The sequence below is a fragment of the Branchiostoma belcheri genome, unplaced genomic scaffold, assembly GCF_001625305.1.
Source record: "Branchiostoma belcheri isolate BF01 breed outbred unplaced genomic scaffold, Haploidv18h27 scaffold70, whole genome shotgun sequence".
Lineage (NCBI taxonomy): Eukaryota > Metazoa > Chordata > Leptocardii > Amphioxiformes > Branchiostomatidae > Branchiostoma > Branchiostoma belcheri.
In genome coordinates, this window is record NW_017804354.1 from 803,239 (window position 1) to 828,781 (window position 25,543).

General features: G+C 39.5%; 1 protein-coding gene across 1 annotated transcript; it reads right to left on the bottom strand.

The window, feature by feature from the left end:
* Positions 1 to 861: 861 nt before the first annotated feature.
* On the bottom strand, positions 862 to 25,195 carry LOC109484796. Its single transcript, XM_019788161.1, is given in 23 exon segments — positions 862 to 1,054; positions 1,441 to 1,510; positions 1,806 to 2,024; positions 2,482 to 2,823; positions 2,826 to 2,936; positions 3,069 to 3,179; positions 4,446 to 4,581; positions 4,730 to 4,965; positions 5,395 to 5,539; positions 5,783 to 6,066; positions 6,995 to 7,126; positions 9,010 to 9,186; positions 13,825 to 13,956; positions 14,046 to 14,183; positions 14,841 to 14,984; positions 15,469 to 15,597; positions 15,944 to 16,069; positions 16,442 to 16,573; positions 16,903 to 17,055; positions 17,802 to 18,004; positions 18,374 to 18,488; positions 21,858 to 22,205; positions 25,099 to 25,195. Coding segments are annotated over 23 exon segments (3,873 nt in total).
* Positions 25,196 to 25,543: the final 348 nt, after the last annotated feature.

The window sequence follows — 25,543 nt, forward strand, 5'->3', positions numbered from 1 at the left end:
GCTCCTGCTGCTAATTCTTTGTTTTTGTTTGTTTTTAGTTGCCGAATACGGTAATTCATGATAAAGCGTGACGGTAAGCACAAGGCTACTGAGTAGCTAAAGTTTGTCTCCGTAGTTCTAACTTTGTTTTGTAAAACCACTGCAGGTAAAATCATCCTCTGTTAACACATTAACCCTACCTAGACCGGGCTTTTTGGCCTTGGTGGAACTGGGGTGGGGTATTGATGAAATTTAATGAAAATAACCTGTATATACCTGTTCTAATGATATGGTCCGCCATCTTGGATTTTGGCCAATGACGTCATCAAATTAGCATAAATTATACCTATTTAATGATAAAATTTACATAAAATCATATGGGATGTTATTAATATTAGAAACCATAAGTAACTTGACATAAAACCCATGAAATTCTATTGTTGAAACAAAAATTACAAAATTTAGCAAAAAAATGCCTGTCAGAAACCTGTTGCCATGGCAACAGAAAAAATTATGATCTTATCCCAATGATAGAGAATTGTTGCCAACAATATTCTAGAAAAAGTCACCAAGTTTGGCCGTTCTAGCGCTAGCCGTTCAGACGCTAGGTGACATCAAAGGCGCGGGCACTTTTAGCCCTCCCCCGGTCTAGGTAGGGTTAAAAAGTATTGTAACTTTTCTTATTGTACAGCTAGTAGTTAGTAGTAGTAGAGTGGTTTACTTCTCATAACAGACATCCTGGTTGCATTACCAATACTAGATTGTATAATGTACATTCTCCAGATACCAAGGCTTTATAACATCCTCAGGCTAGTTGAGCAGTCCTGACTGTAGGAGATTTTCTACAGCTAGGTAAATCAAATGAAACAATTTCACTACATTTTACGCATTATTCCCCTGACGGGTAACTCGTTCTGCGGCCTGTTTGCAAATGAAGGACCTCGTGTCTCGCTCATCGCAGGCCACGTCATACCATTGGTCAGTTTCCCGGACGTTTTTCATCACTATGGCAACACAGAAATTAATCTTGGCGCCGTCTGGTTGGGGGAATCCGGTTCTGAGGTCCATTCGTGACCTAAGTTATAAGGGGAAAATAGTTGTTTCGTACAAGGCACAATGTGATAGGAACCCTATATATGCGCCAAGCATTATCAACGAAAGAAAACTTTCACAGCTCTATGTTATGTGCTAATGTATGTCTATTACTAAAATGTCATTCGAAGCCGTTCTTTTAATCGACACGACCAATAAAGTGATATTAACTTATTATAGTTTATATATAATTTAAAGTGAATAACGACTTTTGGATATCAACAGTATCCAAAAGTCGTTGTTCACGTTAAATCATTCACATATTGCATAGACCGCCTAGGATCAATTTTAGGTTCAAACCGTACAAAGTAGTTGAATAATGTATTGATGGGATGGTATATATCCATCAATACAAGTTAAACTCCTCACCAGTCCGTATACGTCACAGGAATGCCGTCTGTCCACACAAAGGCTCGGGTCCTGTAGACATCGTAAAATCCTGGAAATAGAAAGAAATACTTTCTAACACAGGACACCATTAGATGTATTAGAGATGTATCGTACCGTAACATTGACTTTATATACATGTAGAATAACTTCCCCTCTCCCGTCGTCTCTCTTTCTTTGGAAAAGAACAGATTCTTTTAAAAACCCTTTGTGTCATTCTTGGTAACAATTCCATTTCTAGCCATTGCAATACAGCCCATCGTAATCTAATAATACCTTATGATTCAATGCCATTCCACATTGCAACGCAGAGTTTTCTTAATATTAACGACAGGCAAGTGATATACCGATGAAAAGCGTCGGATCAGCGATACGTTTGACGACAACGTTGGTGACCAAAAGCACGTGGAGAAATTCCATTTCCTGTCGGTCAGAGACACTGGTTAAATTGGCGCCGTACTCGCGGCACTTCAGGTCTGATTCAACCCAGTTCAGCGGTACGCTCTGTCTGAAGGTCTGGTAGCAGTTCCGGCGGAACAAATGCCAGCCGCACGGGCAAATGAACCCTTGTTCATCAGACATATAACAAATTAGTTGTGACATCGCATGAAAAAATTGTAGCTTTCTAGTCACTGAAACATTCCATATCAAACCACATTTAACCTTATACTATCATGAAAGTTCATCTGTGTTGGCAATTACACCAGGGCCCATCACCCTACATTGAACCGCGACGGGGGCCGACATCATCTACCAGATACTTTTGACCCAGTGTTGACGTCACACTTCAAAGAAGCCACGTGACAAGCTTCACTGAGTCAGTCTACCGAGGAAGACCAGAGTGACTGGTCGAAAAACTCTAGGTGAGAGAACTTTCTTGTGTTGGACCAACTTTAACCACATTTAACCTTGATTGGAATTCGTTATATTTGGTACACAAGAGCAAGAATTTAGATTGGTTTCTCGATAAAACATTACATGGTCTACCTGATAAACATTTGATAAAATAGACACAATGCTCACCTGCATCGTCAGGAAGATTGTGCACCTGGCGGCTGGGGCTAAACGTGCTGATGTTGAATGTTGCCATAAAGCCGCGACTGCCGCTGATATCAGCGCTGTTACTCGTCGCCAACATGGCCAACTGCATGTCATTGGAGCTGGAAACATACAGCTTCTGCTCGTCCTCGCCACGACAAAGCCCGTGTATCGTGTTCCACCCTACCGTCAGGAACCTATCCCTGACCTGCAGCACACGACTTGTGCAGACGCCACTCGAGTAGCCTGGCAAATCAACGTCCAGCAGCAGAAGGGTGACGAAGCTTCCAGGAGGACCATCGATGGTCCACAGGCAGAGAGCTGAAGCGGGAAGGTTGCTGGGTAGCCGGGGGAGTAGATCAGTCCGCAGCGGTAGTCATCGGGGAGACCGCATCGGATATTCCCACAGCTTGTCTCCCGAGCCATACAATCGTCGCACACTCAAAAAGTGGGAGAAAATTATGTTGAAAGCTCTTAAAAACTTAAAAGTATTTTATTCCATCTATTAGGATAATGCCATTCAGCAAAAACAGTTATGGACAAGAAATTCAATGAAATGTTGGTTTAAATACCTGTCATGTCCGGAATGTCTGCATTAATGTCGCCTTTTCGAATTTCTGCCAAGTCACCATCGAAACATTGTGTGGTGTTTTTTGTATCGTCTCCACTGTGTGACGATGGATCTATGATAGGCAGCAGAAATATATAGTAAAATTACTGGTGTCCACCTCAACTTCTTCATAGTACAACTATATACCGTCAAACTTTCCCAAGCAACAACCTCTGGCAGCCATCTGGCCATAACTACCGCTTTTCCCAGTCTCAGGTTTCCCCATAATGATGGGATTTGCCTGAGCCGACTGTTTGTCCGATATTTGAGACCGCAAAGGACAAATCATTTTCAAGTGTGTGGCAGAAAACTTTTAGGATGATTTGACTAGCGACAAATGTTAATGGAATCGGCCAGTGTGCCATTGATTTCGACAACATGACAGTATTTGCGCATGCAAAATAGAGGCAAACCTCTTCGGGTCAATTGGTTCTGTCTCGTCCATTAGTCTAAGACGACCAATTTTCCTCCATAAGAGATCGCCGTAGACAAGTGTAACAGTGTATATAAATAAAAAGATTATATACAATATACAAATCTCTCTCTCTATATATAATTTTTACCTTACCTTTCTCGCAAATGAATTCCTTCTCAAGGAGGCTACATGGGTGGAGACTCCATGGACCTGTAGATTTACATAGTAAGACCTGATATTGGTTCGTACATTAGACTTTTTATTAACATGTAAAGTTGCATGTTCACTGTGAACATGCCAACAGTGAACATGCCAACAGGATGTTAGCTAAAATAATCAATTTTTAAAGTAACAGATACTTCATCTGAATAGACAGGCAATTTTCGAAATGAACACAACCCTACTAGTACATATACAATGTATATTTAATGTAACCGTGAATTTGAATTATGCTTAACCTTCTATATTGATTGCCAATTCCGTGTATTTTTACACTTATCATCGACTATGTAAATTTTGATGTTGATGTGTTTTTGCATGGGGAAGGGCAACTTGTAAAGGTGCGTATGCACCTGTTTTGACCTCCCTTTCACTTTGTGAAAAATCCAAATAAGCAAATAAACAATATTGCAGAAAAGTTGGCAACCAGTCGGGTAAAGTCAGAGCTGCCCGATAAATCCTACGCGTCTATACCTCAAACGTCTGATTTATGCTGTAACAGTAATATATTTACCTATTACTTATTGTTAAAGTATTATGCATTTTAGTTGACCTCATGTACTTATGATCATATGTTGTAGTATTTTGTTGTTGATGTTCTCCCCCAAAAGGTATTGAAAATCGCGAACAGACGACATGGATATCGTTGTGATATAACCTGAATCCGAAATTACTTCATGTACGTGTAAGATGCAAACCACACACCATGTAGTTCTAGAAAGGCACAGAAAGGATCGCTGAGTCTCCAAAGGTATTCCTGGAAAGCATCAAGATCAATGTTCTCCTCCTTAAAGGCGTCCCCTGCAGGACTTCCATTGCTCCAAGATAAGTCATTGATTCTCTAGATAAATACGGAATGTATAAAACAATGATAAAATGCAAAACAATGTTGAACAGTTTTATACGACAGGCTGTGCACTTGAATCCATAAGCAGATATGTAAGGGACAATCCCCACTGAAAATGTCTACTTTGATCAAGCATGAATACCTCCCGTTGTTTCTTCATGACGACTGCATCAAGCTTTAGCCCTATCCACCCATTGCCAATGTCACTGCGGAGGAACTCATTCTCCCGTGGTGTGTTAACCGCCGCGAGATGACCACCCAGAGCTTGGCAGTATCGCTCCGCAGCCCACCAGACAAGCGGGGATGAAAACTTCCGGTAACAGCTGTCTTCAAACATCGTCCAACCTTTACCACAGAACTTGTCCTTGACATGTTGATCTATAAATGCAGACGTATTGACAACAAAATCATCACCGCGCCGCGTGCCTGCGAAGCTAGTCTGTTACCACGAAGGGTGGTTATACCGGCTATAATGATACTAATACAGAAACAAACCATATAGCTCTGGCACCACAGGGAGAAATATTTATATATACGAAAAACATAGCAATATATTTGCGTATAAAGTGTTGTAATATCAAGGAGAGAATGTCCTTGGTAATATAAAACACGCTGCGAGAACTTTTCATTTCAGCCGTAAAATTTTACACCAGATTTTCAGGATCTAGTATTCACCGCTATGGCTTACTAATCGCTGAATCTAAAAGTAAAATCTTAGCATTCACAAAAATGTCTTTATCTTAAACCTTGATTTAATTAGTATATTCTATAAAAATTCCCCCATTTGGTTCTACAACAGTATCTCACCTTTAATTGGGCAACCCAATAGACCTACTTCCAGAACAGTCTTGTCCAGTGCAAATTGGGGGGTAAGTTTCACGACTCTGGTGTACACTGCTGAGGCCAGGTGATGTTCATCCGAGTTGGCACCCGCTGTCGATGTTTGGAATACCTTAGAACGGTGACAAGGTGTGTTTGAAACTTCATCTCCCATGTGCCAACCTGACTCTAATAGTCATTGATAGCATTTGGAAATGTTACCGAGGAAGATCCATTAAAAACATTGTTGTTGGTTCTAAATAGACCTACAAAATTAGAAATACAAGATGTCTTGATGGATTTTTAGCGCAGTTTAAAAACTGAAATAAAATCCATCCAATGTACAATTTACTTGTTCGAAATAGAAATCATATACCTTAATTCCACCCCCCTCCATGTAGGTTGTTAAACAGTCTGTCCCTCGCCCGTATTTCAACGTGAATGTGAAAGAATGTGATGACCTGGGACCGGAAACAACTACAGCGGCCAGCTGGACAGGATGTTCGAGGGTGATTTGCAGCCAGTCCTCGAGGCTATCAACCTCCCATTCCGTCAGGGACTGACCTCGGCTACCGTGGTTTGAAGGACTTACTCCAAAACCTTCAGTAACTGTATAATCCTTCACTAGTAGAGATATAGGGAGCAAACAAGCTCCGATATCTGCGACATAAATGTTATAAAAACAGACATTATAAAACAATGATTGAATACGACAAAGTGATATTTTTTCAAGAAGTTCTGGTTTTTTTTATATATTTTCTTTGCTATGTGATGGACTATGCCAACGATGTCACAATTCGTACAGAAAGTCTAGAAGTAGTCCAGCTTAACCCTACAGGCTATTGACTAGTCTGCACCAGACTTCTTTTGCAGGCTGAAGAAATCGTAGAAATTGGCCTAAAAAGGGTATTAATTGGCGTGAGAAGGTAGCCGGCCATCGCAGGCCAATTTGATCGTCGAGATAAGACGGATAAAATGAAAATTCTAATATTGTACTACCGGAAAAAGACTAGAGGGAACGAACATGTTTTGGATCGCTATATATATTGACATGGCTCAATATAATGACAAGCCAACATAAAAAAAGTCCACTCACACACATACGCTTGGGCCCGCAATCAAAAACGCACACATGTTTACATAGTAAGGCTTACCAATACAGGCGTCCTCATCTGAAACATCGTGGCAGTCAGGAAATCCATTACAGAAGCTGTTTGACGACACAAATCTGTTGGATTTGACGCACGGAAGTCGGTCTGTGTACATGGCTGGAAAATGATGACACCCTTTAATAAGACTTGTTTTAGAGTCACTTTAAGATAATATTTATATAGTAAAGACAAAATGCTGCAATTGCTTTTTTGTTAAGATAAATACTTGGATGACTTGGATAATTCATACAAATGGAACCTTATATTGATAATTAGCTACAACTGTACTGCGTTTAGACGGCGCGATAATGTGTTCAATAATACCGACTAGATTTATTGAACGATCAGAAGTTAGACGAAATATATTACCATAGAATATAGACGAAATACATTAGTATACAATAAAACAACAGACCAAAAAAAGCTGGTTTACTCACCACATCTCCGTGGATTCTCGTCAACACCAGTCCTGCAGTCGTCCTTCCCATCGCAATTTTGTGCGACTTCAATTTCTTTATACTGGTCAGAAACACCAAACCGTACCGCCGTGTCCATGCAGGTCGTTATATCTGATATGTTTATAAAAATAGGGCAGGGAGCTCAATAAAGACTATTTAATGTAAATTACTTGTATTTTAGATTTATGTATGTTTTTATCGGGACAGGGAGCCTTGAAAATGCATCTGCCTGTTCCCCCTGTCCTGTCCTTGTGACAAAGTTGAAATAAATAAATAAAGGAGTCAAAATGCTGCATATATGATAATTTTTGGATCTTGCACTAATCTTTGTCTATATACACGTTTGCTGATTTGAATCGGGGTTGGCATATACTATATACAAAAAACAGGTAATCTAGGGAGTGTCGTGCATGTTTTGTTTTCTCTTGACTTTGTGCAATCTATTGATCATGACAAAAGGTAAAATGCCTACCGCAATCCTTTTCGTCTGTAGAATCCAAACAACCAGGAAGCCCGTTACAGGACAAATCAGACACACACTTCTTTGTAGCTTCGCATTTTCTATCGTCATGGTGGCAACCTACTGTTTCTAAAAAAACATCAACAGAGATTTGAAACCTCCAGGAGGTAGTCATAGCTCACTAACACGATTTTATAGTGAAACCTACTCCGTTATTACACCACGGTTTCACGCATTCTTTAACCAGGGCATAGAGTCCATTCCGCGTCACCGTGTGTTTTTTTCTCCATGTTTCTAATACGTTTGAATTATTTAGAAGAAAAGAATACCCCAGTAACAAAAGTTCTAATTTTTTCAAAAATTTGAAAATGAAAATTTGAATATATTTGAATTCATTTATATATTTCTGAAACATTTTGAAAGTGACCGTACTAAGATCTCTTTATTTAGAATAAATTTGAACTACCCATGTGTTTCTTTCACTATTCGAATTATTTAGAAATATTTCAAACAAATAACCAAATGGTAGATGTGGGTAATTGCCCCCTTAAAAGTAGGTGCTAATCCTACTCTTCTGTATTCTTCTATATTTTTAGATTTCACTGCTGGACACTGGTGGCTCTTTTGTTGTAAGGCATCAATGCCTGACACCCAGGCAGTCTACCCTGTACTTCACAGGGATGTGTGAATTACTTCCTTCCAGTCCCACTGACCTATTTACAAAATGTTAGAAATAATTCGAAATAATGGTTAAAAAATGGTAGAGTGCTGTTAGAAATATTTAGAAACTATTGGAAATGTCATAATCCACATCAGGAATATTTCAAACGTTTTAAAAAACCAGGGAATTATTTAGAATATTGACAAGATGTTCAAATTATTTCCAAATTATGAAATTTCTTAGACAAACAATTACAAAGAATTCCAAACATTTCTAAATAATGACAATAACAACCCACACGGTGACGCGGAATTGACTCTACAGGGTCAACCCCTGCCTCTTAAGTGAAATGTTCACTTTACATATTAACCCAATCATATTAACCTAGCATCAGTTGGGCCACCCAAACAATACCTCTAAAGCTATATTATAATCTAATAACTTCCGGTACCTTTTTGCCCGGTCAGTACAGCACACGAAAATGGAACTTTAATCGTGAAAGTCATACATTTTGACACAGATGTTGAAAGAAAAATCGGCTTAATCGGCCAATTTAACCACATGTACCCAGCCAAATGTAAAACTCATTTTGTGTTTCTGTTCTGTGTCAACTCAACATGGCAGAATTTATACAGTATTTAAAACGATTTAAAAAACGACTGCCTTTCATCTCACCAGATTTCCATCGCTAACACTGACTGTCTCTGAGGGGGGCTCAAACCTCCATCACGATAGCAGGATGATTTTAGTTATATGGCTGAATAGTTTTAGTTACACTTTTCACGTGCTAATTACAGGTACAAGGTAACCTCCTCTGCCTTTTATCTCATGCAATGACTCTTCTTAATCTCTTAGATAAACAGAGAAACCTACCGCAGTCTTGTTCGTCCTCCCAGTTGCCACAGAAGTCACGGTCATCACACAGGTTGAATGTCGCTGCGCATTTTCCAGACCTGCAGGTATGATCGTACGAATCTGACGTCGTTAGTCCCTTTTCCTTCCTTTTGTCCCTATACTCGTCCAACGCATCCCTGTACCCGTCACAGGTTCCTGCAATTCAGACCAAATACATGACTGTCATAATGTAGATGCCGTTTTTTGCCCGATTAAATACTTAAACAACTTCATGACGAAAACTAGTCAGATTATCCTATTGTTATACATAGGGAAACGTCTATATAGTAAAAAGTCTCTCCCAAATAATTGTAGTGCAGCATCATTTTACAGAATCTAGAAATGAAAAAGACAGAAAAGATCTTGCAACAGATATGTAAAACACGTATTTTCAAAAGGTACAGAAAGACACTCAAACAATCAACAACGTTAAATACGTCTCGCTTACCACAATGCTGTTCATCGGCAGGACCGTAAAACTCCATTGTTGCATTGTCCATGTAGTTACAGTCAGGATGTTCATCACATACACGGTGCAGGGAGATGCACTGATGCCACGGCGGGCCGCAGTCGAAACCACCAACAGTACGGCAATACTCTTCTATATAATGTTTATATTTAGACATGAGCAATGTTTGCATCATACCTGGACATACTTTCAATACATGCTTTTATATTTCAAAAAGGCATTCGATTAGTTTTATGATCTTTCTATACTAAGATACATAAACTACCCATTACAATTTTGTCTGACATGCGTTGTGGCATTATCTTAGTCCACATTTAGTTTATTGCACAAATCCTAGTCTCTTCCAGGCTACCGGTTTAGTTGAAAAGCAGAGTTTGGCATGCTAATATTGTGTATTATTAGGGTGACTGGGCTTGAATTAGAGCAATTGTCGATTTTAACAACTTGACTGGCATGCTTGGATGCTGCTGAGAAAATCCTGAAGATTTCACCCTGTATACGTAAGGCCACACCAATTTAATTTGTTGTTTCTCGGATTTTTTCAGAAAAATATGAAGCGACAGGGCCATGTCAATATTAGCCATGAAGTGAAAATACCAGGCTGGTTTATAGTTAGGACAATAAATTTTGAAGTTTTAATGAAACAAAATTGCTTTGTTAAAAACTTGAACTCATTGTGGAAAACTTTCACAACTAGGAAAAAAAGGACTTTCTTCAACCGTTGGGGCAAAAACATGTCTTTCATTGAGCATTTTGCAGTTGATTTGGAACGCATCAAGCATCATGACGCTTTCAACAATGACAGAAAAGTAGGTAAGGAAAATGGAACCTTTACCGCAGTGCTGTTCGTCATCATGGCAGTCATTCCCTGCCAGAGAGTGGCACTGCTGCCGGCCATCGCAGATATCCTCCGGCACGTAACATCCCGCGATCTGGTCACACGTGCACGTCCAGCCGGACGTTTGACAGTCGGAAATTTTCTCACGATCACAGAAGTCGTCTATGTCCAGGTATAAACACAAAGAAAATGCCAAGATGTCGTCTTTTTACATTTTCAGTGTTTTTGCGTGTAAACAGCGTAGGTCGAGAAACTGTAAATAGAACTCGTGATCCCGATATTCCACATAGGTGATATTTGTAAATTAGAAAAGGAGACACATGGGTAGATGTGCATTTTCATGATGTAGTGCACTGAGTACATTAATTTTCTTCATACAATGTGGCTTGTAAAGTACGTTAATGATGCCATAATAAGAGAAGTTTATTGCAAATTCATGCCCGAGGGCTAATTGCAAGAACATGATAACAACAGTAAAATGATAATAAATGATGCTAATGCTACTTTATATATACATTTGTAGTTATTGTTGGGTTTGATTTCTTTTCCGTGTGCAGTGGAGTATGAAATGACCGACGTTTTGCGAGATATATGAATTGGGAGGTGTTAATAGAAATGCAGTTTTTTGTAGGCTGGGAAGGTGAATAAAGCTGGGGAACATTTTGGTGACCATTTCAAATAACTGATCTCTTTCGGTGCTATAATGAGAGCAATGACAAATAAAGTGCATTTCATCCTCCACTGCGTTTCCTGTACAATATTTACATATTCTGTCGTTAACAGGTAATTGTTTGTATCTACCCTTTTCTATTTCTAATGTATGAGCGCTAACTCTAAGCTTACATATGGCTGATCTAACATCGAAGTCTTTGATGTGAAGATAACGTTCCATTGTGTATACAGGTTTCAGATGTCTATAAAATCTTAGCTTACCGACATCAACAGAGAGATTGTAAAGAAAGGTTTGGATATACATGTCAGAGAGTCTACTTCTAAGTAATGTACATATGTGTTGCTTATCGAGATCGGCGTTGTCGTTATGCCAGATATATGAGAAACCACTGCGGTCAAGTATTTCTTTCACATGGTGTAGCATAATAACATATCATCAAAGCAATCCAAATCAAATTTTGTTCTTTCAACAACCAAATATGAACATTATGTGAAATGTTGAAAGTCAATGCGCACGAGGATAACCATAATCATTAACAAAAAAAACAATGCATGTCATTTGATTTTCTGAACAGACCGCAGACCTAGAAGTATGCCATAACCAATATACTGACCACAGTTCTCTTCATCTTCTCCGTTGTCACATTGTATTATAGTATCACAGTAGCTGTCACTTCCACGGGGTAAACAGGTATTTTCGAAGTGTGGACATCTTTCACAAATACTTGGATCTATGATTCCTGTAGGAGAAGTGCACAAGTCATGTCGCTACCGAAACATTATTATGGCTTCACCACTATGTGATGAAGACATATTGCTTTTCCTCGTGTTTCTTCTCTTTCTCCTTCTCCTGGCATGTCTTTAAATTGATTCAACTCCTTCATTTTTGGTTCAAATAACATGAAATTTGGCATGAAAGTAGGGTGGACAAATACCCCCAGTTAGTGGTGCATGCTTTTAGAATGGTTTTAATTGAGCTTCTTGGCTGTGTTATAGAAAATACAATATAGCAGTGTTATCATATTTGGGCATGAGTCATCAGAATGGCATGTAGAGCAAGCAACCAATAGGCATGCAGCTTTCCTCTATTCTTCTTGCTGTTTGGCTGTTGGGATGTCATTGGGTTAACTCAATTAACACCTGTACAAAGCCATGTATGAACTACATTCAAGTGTTGTTTGGTAGGTATGTCAAGCTTTCCTGCTCCAGCATTGGAATGTGGGGCATAAACGCTTCTTTTTATCTTGAAAGTCAATAGTTGGCATTATGAAATTGAAAATCCGAACCAATAATGTAGCTATCCAACTGTTGTCACTTCATACTTTAGTTAATGTAAATCATTGTTTTCCCTTGTATTTCTCCTTCCCTGCCATGTCGTGAAATGTGGTGAAGCCATGCTGAATTTGCTCCTAAGCGACTGTCGGCCTTTCTAGTTATTAACTGAATTTGTAAACCACGACGGTCACTTCGCTAGGGTATAATCCTCGTTGGTGGCCCACAAGCTCCGCCCACAAGTCACAAAAACAACACCACTCTCGCCCAATATAGCGCACGATGCAATTAGAAAAAATATACGCACTGGAACATAAGTTCGTTTTGAAAATCTATATAATATAAAGAATGGCAACATAGAATGCGGTACAAATTTCCCGTGTTACATTTGCGTACGTAAGGTCGTTTTACGTCACTGAACTTTGACCTCCCGCTGTATTTCTCTAATTTATGTACCAAACATATGTTTTATCCATCTTTTAAACTCAAGGATCTTTAAATCCCATTGCTCTTGTGAAATAGAACGGAGTGATAAAACACCCATGTTTAAGAATCAATTGATAAAACACGCAGGTATGATAACGGATTGATTAACACCCATGTTTGAGAACGGACTGATAAAACACCCATCTATGAGCTCGAGAACGGGGCGGTTATACTCAGGCTCAAGTCCTTGTGGAATAAGCGATATATATGTCTGTATATATTGCATGCAGAAGCTTTGATGCATGTTAGTCAATCTGTTCTTAAACGTACCTTGGGCACAGCTGATTTCATCTTGGAAATGCCAGTCATCATATCCGTCGCAAACGTTTTCAAGTGGAATACATAATTCATGAAGTAGGTACAACATGTCAGTTCCCTCCTTGAATATTTCTCTGTCCCATTTTGTGAAGCCAGCCATTGCATGGAGTCCACAGTAATCTTTAGAACAAAACAACAGATATTAATAGAACTGCTAAATAATAGCCGATGTCTTTTATTACTTTATGAGTGACAAATTTCAGAATGCTAGTAGCTAGAATAACGTGAAACGATATAATCCAGCATGGATGTAATGATATGATTACAAATGTACCCCCGGGTTAGTTGTGAAGGTATAAAAATACGTTCCACTCTATTGCAGAGCAAAGGGGTGGCGCCCATCTCCATTTCTGTAGCCCATGGGCCACACATTGTGCATTGTACAGTTGTGCAATCACTACAATTGGGGGTTAACCCGCTGGTAGTGGTGTGTGTTTGACCTTCCCATACTCTTGCTCATAGATGCTAAGCACAGAAAGCAGTATGTATCATTTTTAAAGCCTTCGGTATGACCCGGCCGGGGTTTGAACTCACGACCTTTCGGTTGCAAAGCGAGCTCTCTACCGATTGAGCTATTGTACCGGTTGTGAAGGTGTGCCATGTTTAAAATAACACTGTGTAAATCAAGTATGCGCAAAGGTTCCGTTATTTCAGTTGACTGAAAAAGTTCTAATTCTATACACATCTTTAGATATGCTTAAGTACATGCTTCCATACAATAACTAAAATGTTAACCTACCGCAGCCGATCTCATCCGAGAAGTCCCTGCACTGTACCGCTCGGTTACATCTGCCCGACCCCTTGATGCACCTCGGGAACGGCGGGATGGAGTTTTTACACGGCCAGTACCCAATAGATCTGCACAGTTCATCTGAAATTTAAATTCAATTATCTGAATTACCGTCTCAGATTGAATTGACTACATACTGAATACTAGTACCTTAAACAAAAAAGCCTTACCACAGTTCTCTTCGTCCGACCCATCAGCGCAGTCAGAAATGCCGTTACACAGAAATTCTCCTTTCACACAGCCCGGGGAGTCACGGCACTTCCAGTAGGCCGCATCGCCGAACGAGCCATGAAGAGAGCAGAATTCGTCTTAAGGTAAAGAGAATTGGACATAAAGACTTGTCTTTGCTGGTAGTTGACACATAATATACGACTGAACCTTTTAAGCAGCCGTAAATACCACGTAAAGGAACCCAAAATGTGACAAACTCCGTGGCATACGCATGTTTAAGAGTGCTTCAGTAATAATAACAAGCGAAATCGACCCTAGTTGCAGCCAGAAAACATGCTCTTTTATTACCGTTGGCAGAGGTAGTTTTCAACGAAATTGTTAAGAAACGTTTGTCACCGACGTTGCAAAATCAAAACTTAAACTGCAATTTCGGTCAAAAGTACAGTAGAAGCAACAATAATTATTGCTGTTTTTTTCTTCTGTAACATCTAACAGTCCTCCTTGACATTTAAAATAAAGGAACAACTAACATTGATGTTAAATTAACAAGATCAAAACTACATAGCAGGCCCCCGGCCTCCTAGCCTGGGTACCATCCTACTTGTATGCCGGGGCTTCCACACTCGCTTCCCTAACAAGTTAGGGAAGCGAGTGTGGTGTGGGAGCCCCGTCATACAAGTAGGTTAGGGAAGCGAATGTGGAAGCCCCGGCATACAAGTAGGATGGTACCCAGGCTACCGGCCTCCCAGTAAACAAGCGAAAAGGAGACGATAACTTTCACGATCTATGCTTACAACAGTTGACCTCGTCCGATCCATCCGAACAGTCTTTTTGACCATCGCAAACTTTTGTAATCTTCACACAGTCTGACAAATCACGACACTGGATTTCGTCTCGTTGCAGAAGGTAGTTACGTTTCCCATGATGCACGCAGCTGTCTGTACAAATTCAAGTCATAAATCCAATCACATACACTGTACATCACGAGCTGTGATAACTTATCAATCAAATATCATCAACTGAACTTATATAACTTTCAACAATTCGCACAAAGCAGAAAATGAATCTGCACTACCAAATAATGCTTATAATGGTGAAAAATATAGTGAGAAATGAGTGAGAAGTTTATTGCTAATCCATGCCCGAAGACTAATTGCAAGTTACAAACATGAAAGAACTCTGAAACACAGTATAAAATAACTTCAAAATGTACATAATGAAATATAATTGTCTAAAACTATTGCTATGTCTAACACTATGTCTGGACGTCTTCCGTGTTGTGTGTACATCTCGGGCATCTTTGCAGGGGCATGCACAGCCATAATTGCTAACCTCCTTATTAATTAATACTCATTTCGGAAACAAATATACTAAAATTGGAACGATGCAGAGAAGATCAACTAAATTAAAGACAAACCCTACCTGGACAGTCCCGCTCATCCTCAGTAATGTCCCCACAGTTCCGCTCTCCGTCGCACACACGAGTCGGACTGTAGCAGCCCACTTCTCCCACACACACTCGCCGATGTTTCTCTGGACAGTTGGCAAACCCTGCAGTCAAAACAGAGGGATGCAATTTATGTATCAAATTAATATGTACATGATGCTGCTGGAATGACAGAATATCAAGAAGTAATTTCCCCAAAGGAGTTTACAGTTACGTTTTTGCTTTACTTTATTCCTACACTGTGGGGACTTGCATCAGTTACTCAAAAAGCCATTGCCACACTGCTAGGTACTGCTAAACCTGCAGTAGCTACATTTTCACTTGAGTGAATTTAGGAAAGTCGAGTAAAACGAAATCCGAAATCTCTTGGTTCGAGACCGAACACGATACCGCTACGCCACACGACTTTACGATTGTGTGTCGAGACTCGGAACTCAAATTTGCACTTACAACAGTTCCGCTCGTCAGTGTCGTCATCATCCCCACAGTCCACGATGCCGTCACACACGCGGCATTCTTTGATGCATTTCTCACTGTATGGACAGATGACTTCATCCTCTGCACAGAGTCGCTTTTCTGACAACAACAAAAATATTCCGATCAGAGATATTGAAAATGACATTTATTATAGGCATAAAAAAGAATATAGGAACAAAATATAATCAATAAGGGAAAATACTTTTATTAGGCAATAATGAACTGTATAAAACCAGTTTGAACGATACTTAAGTTTTGCAAGGCAAGCGCGTTGTGATTTAGGATATTGACCTTCTTGAATAGCGTAGCACATCGAATGTCCTTTCAAGCCGACTTGACAGATTTTTCTGTCGACAGATGTCGGTAGAACTTTTATAAATACACGCTGCGAGGAGTCCACACCCCAAACAGTTCTGTCCCCCACACCGATCTGCTGCAGATGTACTCCGGGTACATGTATCCATGCCACACCGGGGGCGGTTTCATTCAGAAATGTGCCTGCTCTGTGGTACACCTCGCCTTCAAAGTCGACCGCCCAAACGCCCGACCGTCCCACAGACACTGACGAAAAGCAACCTTCAATTGCTTCCCAGTTGCTCTTTACTGCATTACAAAAGAGCTTTATCAAAACTCAAGAATAACAAAGGTAGTTCTGAAAATAACTTCATCAGGTTGTATGTTCACAGCACGGGTTGTGTAAGAAGAAAATCCATATTAGAAAAATGAAGTTACAATTTTAATATCGGCCGGCACGATCGGTTATCATGTTACACCTTGCGTGAGGGCAGTATTGTAGTCTGGAACAACAATGGCCCCTGCACCATCTGCCCTGCAAGTAGCAGGTTGATCTTACGGATTATTCAATATCACTGTAACCAACCGTTAGTGGTTATAATGATAATGTATTTATGTTTTTTGAAGAATCATCTTACTAGAGATTTCACAGTAGAAAGGTGAACGCCACACTCTGCCGCCGATCTCTACTGCCCACAGCTGCCCGGTCCTGGAGCTGACGCTGACTTCCTTCATATTTGCTGTTTGTACAGAGTCCCAGGATGTACCTTCAGGATTGTCTGGGGTTATACCTGGGGACATGGAGGAACATCGCGCACATCATCGTCTTTGTCAAAAGGGTATGATTCCTGATTTGTCATGGTGGCTGTGGTGTGGGTCTGAATGTATGTCAACGTCATAATTCAACTGGTTGTACATGGATCTTATTGATATTTGGTATGTGAGTAGCTAGGTCAAGTTTAAAACCAGTTCATCTGACTTTGCCAACAGTATTGTGTTTGTTTGTTAGCATTGTAACTTTTAAGTTACATACTAAGTTTCAGAACGACCCATCTACATGCATATCATCAACAAAGGAAATGTCTAGAACAAAATGGGCTTTATGGTGGGTTACTACATTACTGCAATGGATCGTTTCTGTATTTTTTAGCAGAATAACTCAAGATACCGTGTAATGATAATATTAGTAGGTAGGTAGGCTCAATGAAAAGGAAGGTCAAGTTAAAAAATGTACTTGAAGACGTTATGATCACAATAAATGCCAGAACAATGACGTGACTGAGTTTTGAGACGCATCCTTCCCACTGCAGTGATATACTTAGTCGAAGTGCAAAAGAGAAAATTATGTCCACGAGAAATTTCATATGGCTCACTCAAATGCCTGCAGCTAAAAAGAAACGGCTGTGTGTAAAGAAGTTCTAATAAAGGATACTTATCAAACTTACCACAGTGAAAGGCTCCCTCTGTTGTCATTTTATTCAGTAAAAAGTGTTGACGAACTATTGTTATATGATAATTGTATAATGTACCAATGTACCTTGTCTCACTATGGTATATCCATATGTGAAATGGGGATAAGTTGCAACGATCCAGACGTAGTCCTTTCCTGAATGTATCTGATCTATGCTGTGTCCAAGCCAATCAGTTTCTACTGGGAATGTTTTGAAGTTGAAGAGCGAGTTGGTGATTTTGGAGTCGATATGGACTGCCTGCCAGGACGTCCCTGCTGTTCCGTCGCTCCTGAAAACAGTAGAATCTCTCTAAATTTATCTAAATGTCCTGTTTGATAATGACCATCTTTATTTATTTTAGCGTCAACGGTAAGACATCATTTTAATTTTCTGTTTGTCACTGTCAACTAAATTTTGTTGGAGTTGAAATATTTCAAACGTTTATGACGGCGCAAAGAAGTTCGTGGTGGTTCGCCCAACTTGGCTTGATGTACTAGTATCAGCAAGCCCCTCAAAATGATTTTTTAAAAATCCTAAGATTTTGAGTCGAAGTGTCTGCTGATGACGACAATGAGAATTCAGTCAGCTTGACATTAAAAAAAAAACACTTCCTGTCACTACATCGCTGTCATACAAAATGTGTGTTAACATTTCTCACCTGAATGTCCCCACGCGGTACATGACAGTAGAGTGGTTATAGACTGCCCACACTCCAACCTGTCCCACTGAGATGTACAGAAACTGTTCTGTTCCGACCACCTCCCATCCAGTCCCTGCGAATGTTTTTAAAACTCAAGACTTAATGTATGAACCAGATGGTATAAGGGGGTATAAAATCTTTTCTTTTTCAATGACTACCAACTATATCTGATCAATATTAAATTCCATAGCTATTGCTACTGGTATCATAAAATAAAAGATAGTTTGCTTTTGCTGACTGTACATTCTTCAAGACCGTGCTGTTTTCATGTATATAAATGATAAATGTTACTTATTTCACCAGTTGAGATGAATGTTGTTTTTGCCCAACCGTAAAATGTGTGTGTGTCCGTGCATGCGTACCCTGCAAGAAAATGTATTCGAGTAACAATATTCTGTTAACAATCAATCAATCAATCAATCAAATGATTTATTATTCAATCGACATTGCAGCAGTACTTGCATGTAGGCTGAATTGTGCCCATTGTTACATATTGTTACATATTGTGCCCATTGTTACATCAGATGCATCAGATTGAAAAAAAGTTGCTAAAATATTTACACGTATTATAAAATCCACTACAATAAAACCATCGGTATCAGCTAGTATTATCAAAAACGAAACATTTAAAATCCGTGATCTATGTACAATATTAAATCCAATTACTGTATAAAACGATATGTGATGTCATTTCCTTTCATTAAGTACTCTCAACAGTGACGGTACTGGGCTATTGCTGAACCTTGTGCGAATAGTGGGAAGAGTCAGTGTCTTTGAGTTCCTAAGGCAACGTCCATGTGACTCGAGTCGTGTTGGGGGCAATAGGTCTGCAGTTCTTTCTGATCGTTGCATGCTGAGAGCAAACCTACGGCAGAGGCCGTTCCTTCTTTCCGAGAGAGTTTCTAGCCCGCACTGCCGCAGAGCCGAGGCGTAGTCAATGTAGTGTCGTCCTAGAATGACTCGGCAGGCACGTCGTTGTACATGTTCCAAAGTTGCCGTTTGTTTGCTAGTGAGGCTGTTGTGATAGACTGGTGCACAGTATTCCAATATAGGTATAATAAAGCTGCAGTACACAGTTACCAGATCAGCCGTCGGAAGTCCAAACGTTTTAAGTCGCCGGAGCATGAACATACGTTTGTTGGCCTTCTTGGTAGACTCACAGACTTGCTTGTCCCATTTCAGGTTGGACTGCAACCAAAGTCCCAGAACCCTAGCAACAGTCACTGACAAAAGGGGCTTACCAGCAAGAGTTATGGGTGGAGAGGGAGGTGGGTTCTTCATAAAACATACAGTCAGTACCGTACATTTCTTAGGGTTTAGTTGCAACTGAACACTGTTGGACCATCGTTCAAGTGAGTCCACTTCGTCCTGGAGGAGAGACTGATCACGCACATGTATGTTTTCACCAAGTGACAAGTCGTCTACATATTTCCACCGGTCATCATGGGATTGGCTTGCATCGTTGATCATACATAAAAAGATGACAGGGCCTAGTTTGGTGCCTTGTGGCACTCCTAAAGTCAGTGTTTCCCAGTCCGATACGTCAGATCCGTAGCGTACTTTCTGTCGCCGTCCTGTCAGGAAGCTCACAATCCATAACCCCCCAAGCATACGCCAATAAATAAATTTCCAAGTTTAAGCATATTGCTATGCAAGCTACAATTGCTGAAACTTTAGTAGAAGTTAGTAGAAGTTCTTCGATCAGTAACTGTATTTTTAACTGTTAAAACTTTAACCCTACCTAGACCGGGCTTTTTTGGGCATGGGGGGACGGGGGGGGGGGCCTCATTTGACACCCCCCCCCTCAGAACTCGCGAACGGTATGTCGTATGACCACCAATTTTTAGAGGATGGTGTACTAGTAACAATTTATCATATCTACAATTTTTATGTCGTCATGACGTAATATGACGTCATTATGACGTCATTCATGTGATTTTATTGGCCCAAACCGTCTAAGGTTTTTCCCTGAAAACTGAATGGTATTCAACATAACTTTACCAAAAGTTTTCTGACAATATTAGGGTGTACTAAGTCTTATGTTGCCCATAGCAACGCCGGTGACGTCATAAAATGACGTCATGCATATTTAAGATATCCGCCATCTTGGATCATCAATCATAAATTTTCAAAAATATTTTTTTCATGATAAAGCCTAAAATACATTGTAAACATACTTAAGACCTTCATTTAAACCTTTTTTGGAAAAAAGAAATGGAAGTAAATATGAAATTTTAATGAAAATAACCTGTATATACCTGTTCTAACGATACGGTTGCCATCTTTGATTTTGGCTAATGACGTCATCAAAGTAGCATGAATTATGCATATCAAATAATAAAATTTACATAAAATTATATGGGATGTTATTAATATTAGAAACCATGAGTAACTTGACATAAAACCCATTTTTTGAAACAAAAAGTACTAAATTTAGCAAAAAATGCCTGTCAGAAACCCGTTGCCATGGCCACACAAAAATTATTATCTTTAATATACCAATAATGGAGAATTGTTGCCAACAATATTCTAGGAAAATACACCAAGTTTGGCCGTTCTAGTGATAGCCGTTCAGACACTAGGTGACATCAAAGTTGGCGCGGGCACTTTTAGCCCCCCAGGTCTAGGTAGGGTTAAAGCGTGTAAATTTTTTTTTATTCATCTTTAAGTGACTGTAATTTTCTCACCCTGTGGTGTTGATTGTGAAATACCCGTCCTCCACAACGGTTTCCCGTCGATATCCAGTGCCCACACCTGATTGGTAGATGTACTGACGCTAATTTGTTTGATCCCATCACCGATTTTAAGCCAATCAGATGGGAGTACATCTGAAGCAGCCGGTTCTACACTACCTGGAGATTGATGAGCAAAGAACCATTTTATTGTACATGAATATTCAAATATAATCTTATATTTGATTCTAATATTTTACAACAACTTTACGAAACTATATATGCGCCTTGAGGTTTGTCTGAATAACAATTAAATGATCTTATGATTGTATGTATTTACACTGCACGTGGGAAATTATACCTTTCCTAAAAACGAAAACAAAGGAAATGTATTTTAATTCAATCATCGTACATTGCGATACAAAAGTGTATGACTTGATCAAAGGAAATCTATTGGTCGCCGGGGAAATCAATCAAGCAAAGTGCAAATGTCGAAAACATGACATTTTGCAATGCTTCCCAATACACTAAATACTTTAGATGCAGGGATCTTTTAATGAACAATTTAAACATAATATAAAGACCTTAGGTCCGTGATTTGACAAACACCCCTCCCCCCGGAAGATATCCACCTTTAATCTCCAATTCTTAAAGTAATGGATGGGAAGAATAGAGGGGGTACTATGGCACTAGTATCTACACATACTGTTACTCATACTTGTGATATAGTAAATAACTGAACCTCATAGGGTTTGTAAAAAAATACGTACCTGATCTATCCGGTACGGATTCATACTTTGCTGAAAAGCCAGTTCTGTAGATCGCAAAGTCTGTCATAAAGAAGACATGAAGAGTGTTCCCTACAGAGATGTAGGGTGCAGGGATACATGTACCACAGTGGCGCATTTCATCCAGACGTAAAGGGTCGTCAATAATCAAATAGTCGGAGTCGCACTCCTCGGTAACTTGGATATCAAAGTAGGTAAACACAAGTCTGATGTGTTTTCCCACATCGATGGATATGCTCCACTCCTGATACAAGTTGTTCGTGTACGAATGTGGGTAGTTCTTGGAAGCAAATGAGCCAGCCTCTTCTGAGAGATAGTGAATCCATTCAACTTTAAACCAGAAAGAAATGTCCTATTGTAAGTGCTGTAAGACATATTGAAACCGCGGCATTATGCTGATCAAGGGTATTGTTAACAAGGGATCCACGATCTCATACCTTCGCAAAATGATGTTAACTGCTAATTATACATTTTTCTCGTTGATGTATACAATGACACACAATGATAGTCACATCTTAAGAAAGAAGACTATAACTAATGGTTAATAATCCGCCCCAAGGTGAATATGGTGTGATAAAGCGTTGTCGCTGCGCTCACTCGGTGGCTTTATTCGGTGGTCATAGCAACTGACAATGCTTTATCACACCATATTCACCGAGAAGGGAGGGACAATTAACGCTATTACCATATAGCCTATCACACTTACACAGTAAAGAGTGACACATTCCTGTATAACACGGACAAACTTGAATAGAACATGTGTTCCCTGAGGTCACTGGAGCGGGGTCGTGTTCTATTTGGGTCATCGGTAGGAAACATGTGTTCCTTATTAGGGAGTCACCCGAGGTCATTTGTGGGTGATTATTGGATTTAATGTATGGATTGGAATGAATAATGACCTGTTTTGACTATTTCTGACATTACGGCGTCATACGCCATGTGGACACGGCGGTCAATTACTAGACAAAAGTTTTCAATTTCCGGGGTTCCACGCGCGGCTTCCGTGGAGCCAGTCTCAACGGTAAATATTTTTAAACAATAATGAACAGTTTTACGGGAACTGCCTTGTCCAAATGTGATAAAATCAGCACGGCATGTACCATAATGTTGTTGTTTTTTTTTCATTACAGTGCTTAAATGTGTGTGAAATCACTCAACGCGTCGAATGCTTATTCTAGAACAATCGACATCAAGAACCAAACAACTGATTCAAACCGACCCCAAATCTCCAAGAAAATTCCTCATTTTTGCATTTTAGAGAACAGTTTAACAGAATTTAGAATTGAGTTGGACAGTTTTCTTTATTTCAAAGTTAAAGTGTTGCTAAGGTCGACAAATTCGCCCAAAAATGCGCTTTTTCAACTTCCAAGACCGATTATTCAATAATGCCGCCATCTTTAAAAATCCGTCAGACACAGATTTAGATTTTTGTCTTGCCTACAATTTAAAATGTTTCTGAGGTAAATTGAATTTGTTTTTGTTGCGGTTTAAATACCATGTTTGCAGGCATGTCAGTTTGTGTAAGTAAGTGCAGGGGGTAACTTATATGCCCGTAAACAACAATTACGATCTTCAAGGTCACTGAGGATAACGGCAGTAGCTTCGTTACATGTTACATATCCACTACTTAACAGGACAAAGATGTACTGTCCCCAAATTGGTTTATATTTGTAAAAAGGTGGAATTTTTTACTGATAGGCGGTATCCGTGTAAAACTGGCTTGGAGCCGCGGGTTTACTGTACATGACCGCGGGTGACACCAGATCGAACGGACGTTCGGTTCGATTGACGTCATATCGAACATGATTCGGTTCGAATGACGTCATATCGAACATGATTCGGCTCGAAAAAAGGTTGGAATATTTGGGCCCAATTTTGACCATCGTTGGAATGGAGCCTTCTGATTGGTCAACGTCACCCGGCTATATGAGGATAGCTGTTGTTCAACTTCACTTGATATACCGATACAGATACAGAATATCCAAATGCGGCAAGTATGAAATTCCCAGCAGCCAATAAATTATGCAAATTAAGTCTTCATGTATAAAATCGATATCTGTCAATGTTCCCCTCGTTCTCAATAAAATACATCAAAAGAAATCCAGAGGCAACGAAGCAGATTTATAGAATTCCCTCACGAATTAGAAGATCTGTGACTTTATCACCTCCAGATCATGACATATCAAAACCAGAAGTTATCGTGCTAAGCCACATACATGCATACAAACGCTACTGAAACATACCTTTGCGATGGTAACAAATGACAAAAAAGTCAGGTAGTGTCCCGGTTTTGACATAGACGCAGTACAGTCAGTCAGTTACGTGATCCACATTGTTTTATCATATTCCATTTCATATATTCATTTCTTATATATGATGATATATGTTCGAATGACATGTATTATCTTTCCTCGTGTTTTTATTTTTTCGTCATTTCATTTTCCTTGAAAATCTTGCTTCTTTTTTTGCCCATTTTAAAAGAATGCAAATTCCGGGTTTGGAGTGAAATTTGGTATGGGCGTACCTTGGACATATGCCTGAAGAATTTCACTCATTTCTTTTAGCATACTCCTCTCAAAAACTGCGTAAAATGTTACCCTTTTTGTTTGGCTCCTGTGTCGTAATATGACAACCAAATATCCTAAAATATTGTGTGGTGGTGCCGTGGGCATATGCCCAAAGACTTTTCCTCACGCTTGTGCCATACACCACTTCTAAACTATGTAATATGTTATGGGACCTTTTTTTTACTAATTTCAGACAAAATATGTCATATTATTAACCCTGTCTCTGTCCCAATATGTAGCAATTATCTGAAATATGGTGCAATGGAGACTTGAATATTTGCCCAAAGAATTTTTTGCATATCCACGTTGAAATTATATAATTTGCGACTTGTTCGCTAGTTTTAGATTAGATAGTATATTCTTGGCTACTGTCTCCTGGTATAAAAACAAAATAACTTTATGTTTGGTATAATAGGGTTACATTGAACATATGCCCACAGAAATCCGTGGACACGTTTTGCATAGGCAGCAATGATGTACGTATTTTGGAATTTTCTAGGTATTGCTAGACTAAAATTGTATATTTTCCCACCTACCGCGGAGGTTCCTCGTACAGCCCTATTAAATATATCACTTGTAGGAAACAGACTGAACACCACATGATGCTCCTCAGCAAATGTGTTGGCATGTTAGTTCTACAAATCCTATCGACTTACCGTTTTCAGGTTTGTCCTTCGCAGAGTAGTGAAGCGAGAAACCCTCGGCATCTATGTAGTCGTCACTGTGAAAGTGAATATCTACTGCCGATGTCATCGATTCGTATGTGGTAGGACGCACCCAGCCACAATACTTCTGGCTGAATTCTTATAAATAGGAGCAAAAGAAAGTTTTATAAAAGGGTTGTAAGTAATTTACACGTAGCTATGTTTTGTAACAAAACATAAGCTAACGTGTAAATGTATGTTACAAGGATATATATATATATATGCGGTAGTAAAATCAACGTTAAAAGAAAAAAAAGGTGAGGGGAAGCATGCCCTTTCTCGTAATCAGGCCTTTTAGTCTTTGTAATCTGTAGGCAGCCCCCCAAAAATCAACGAAATTCGCAATAGTACATTACCCGCAAAGTCGTATTCAGCTATGAGACGTAATTCGTAACCG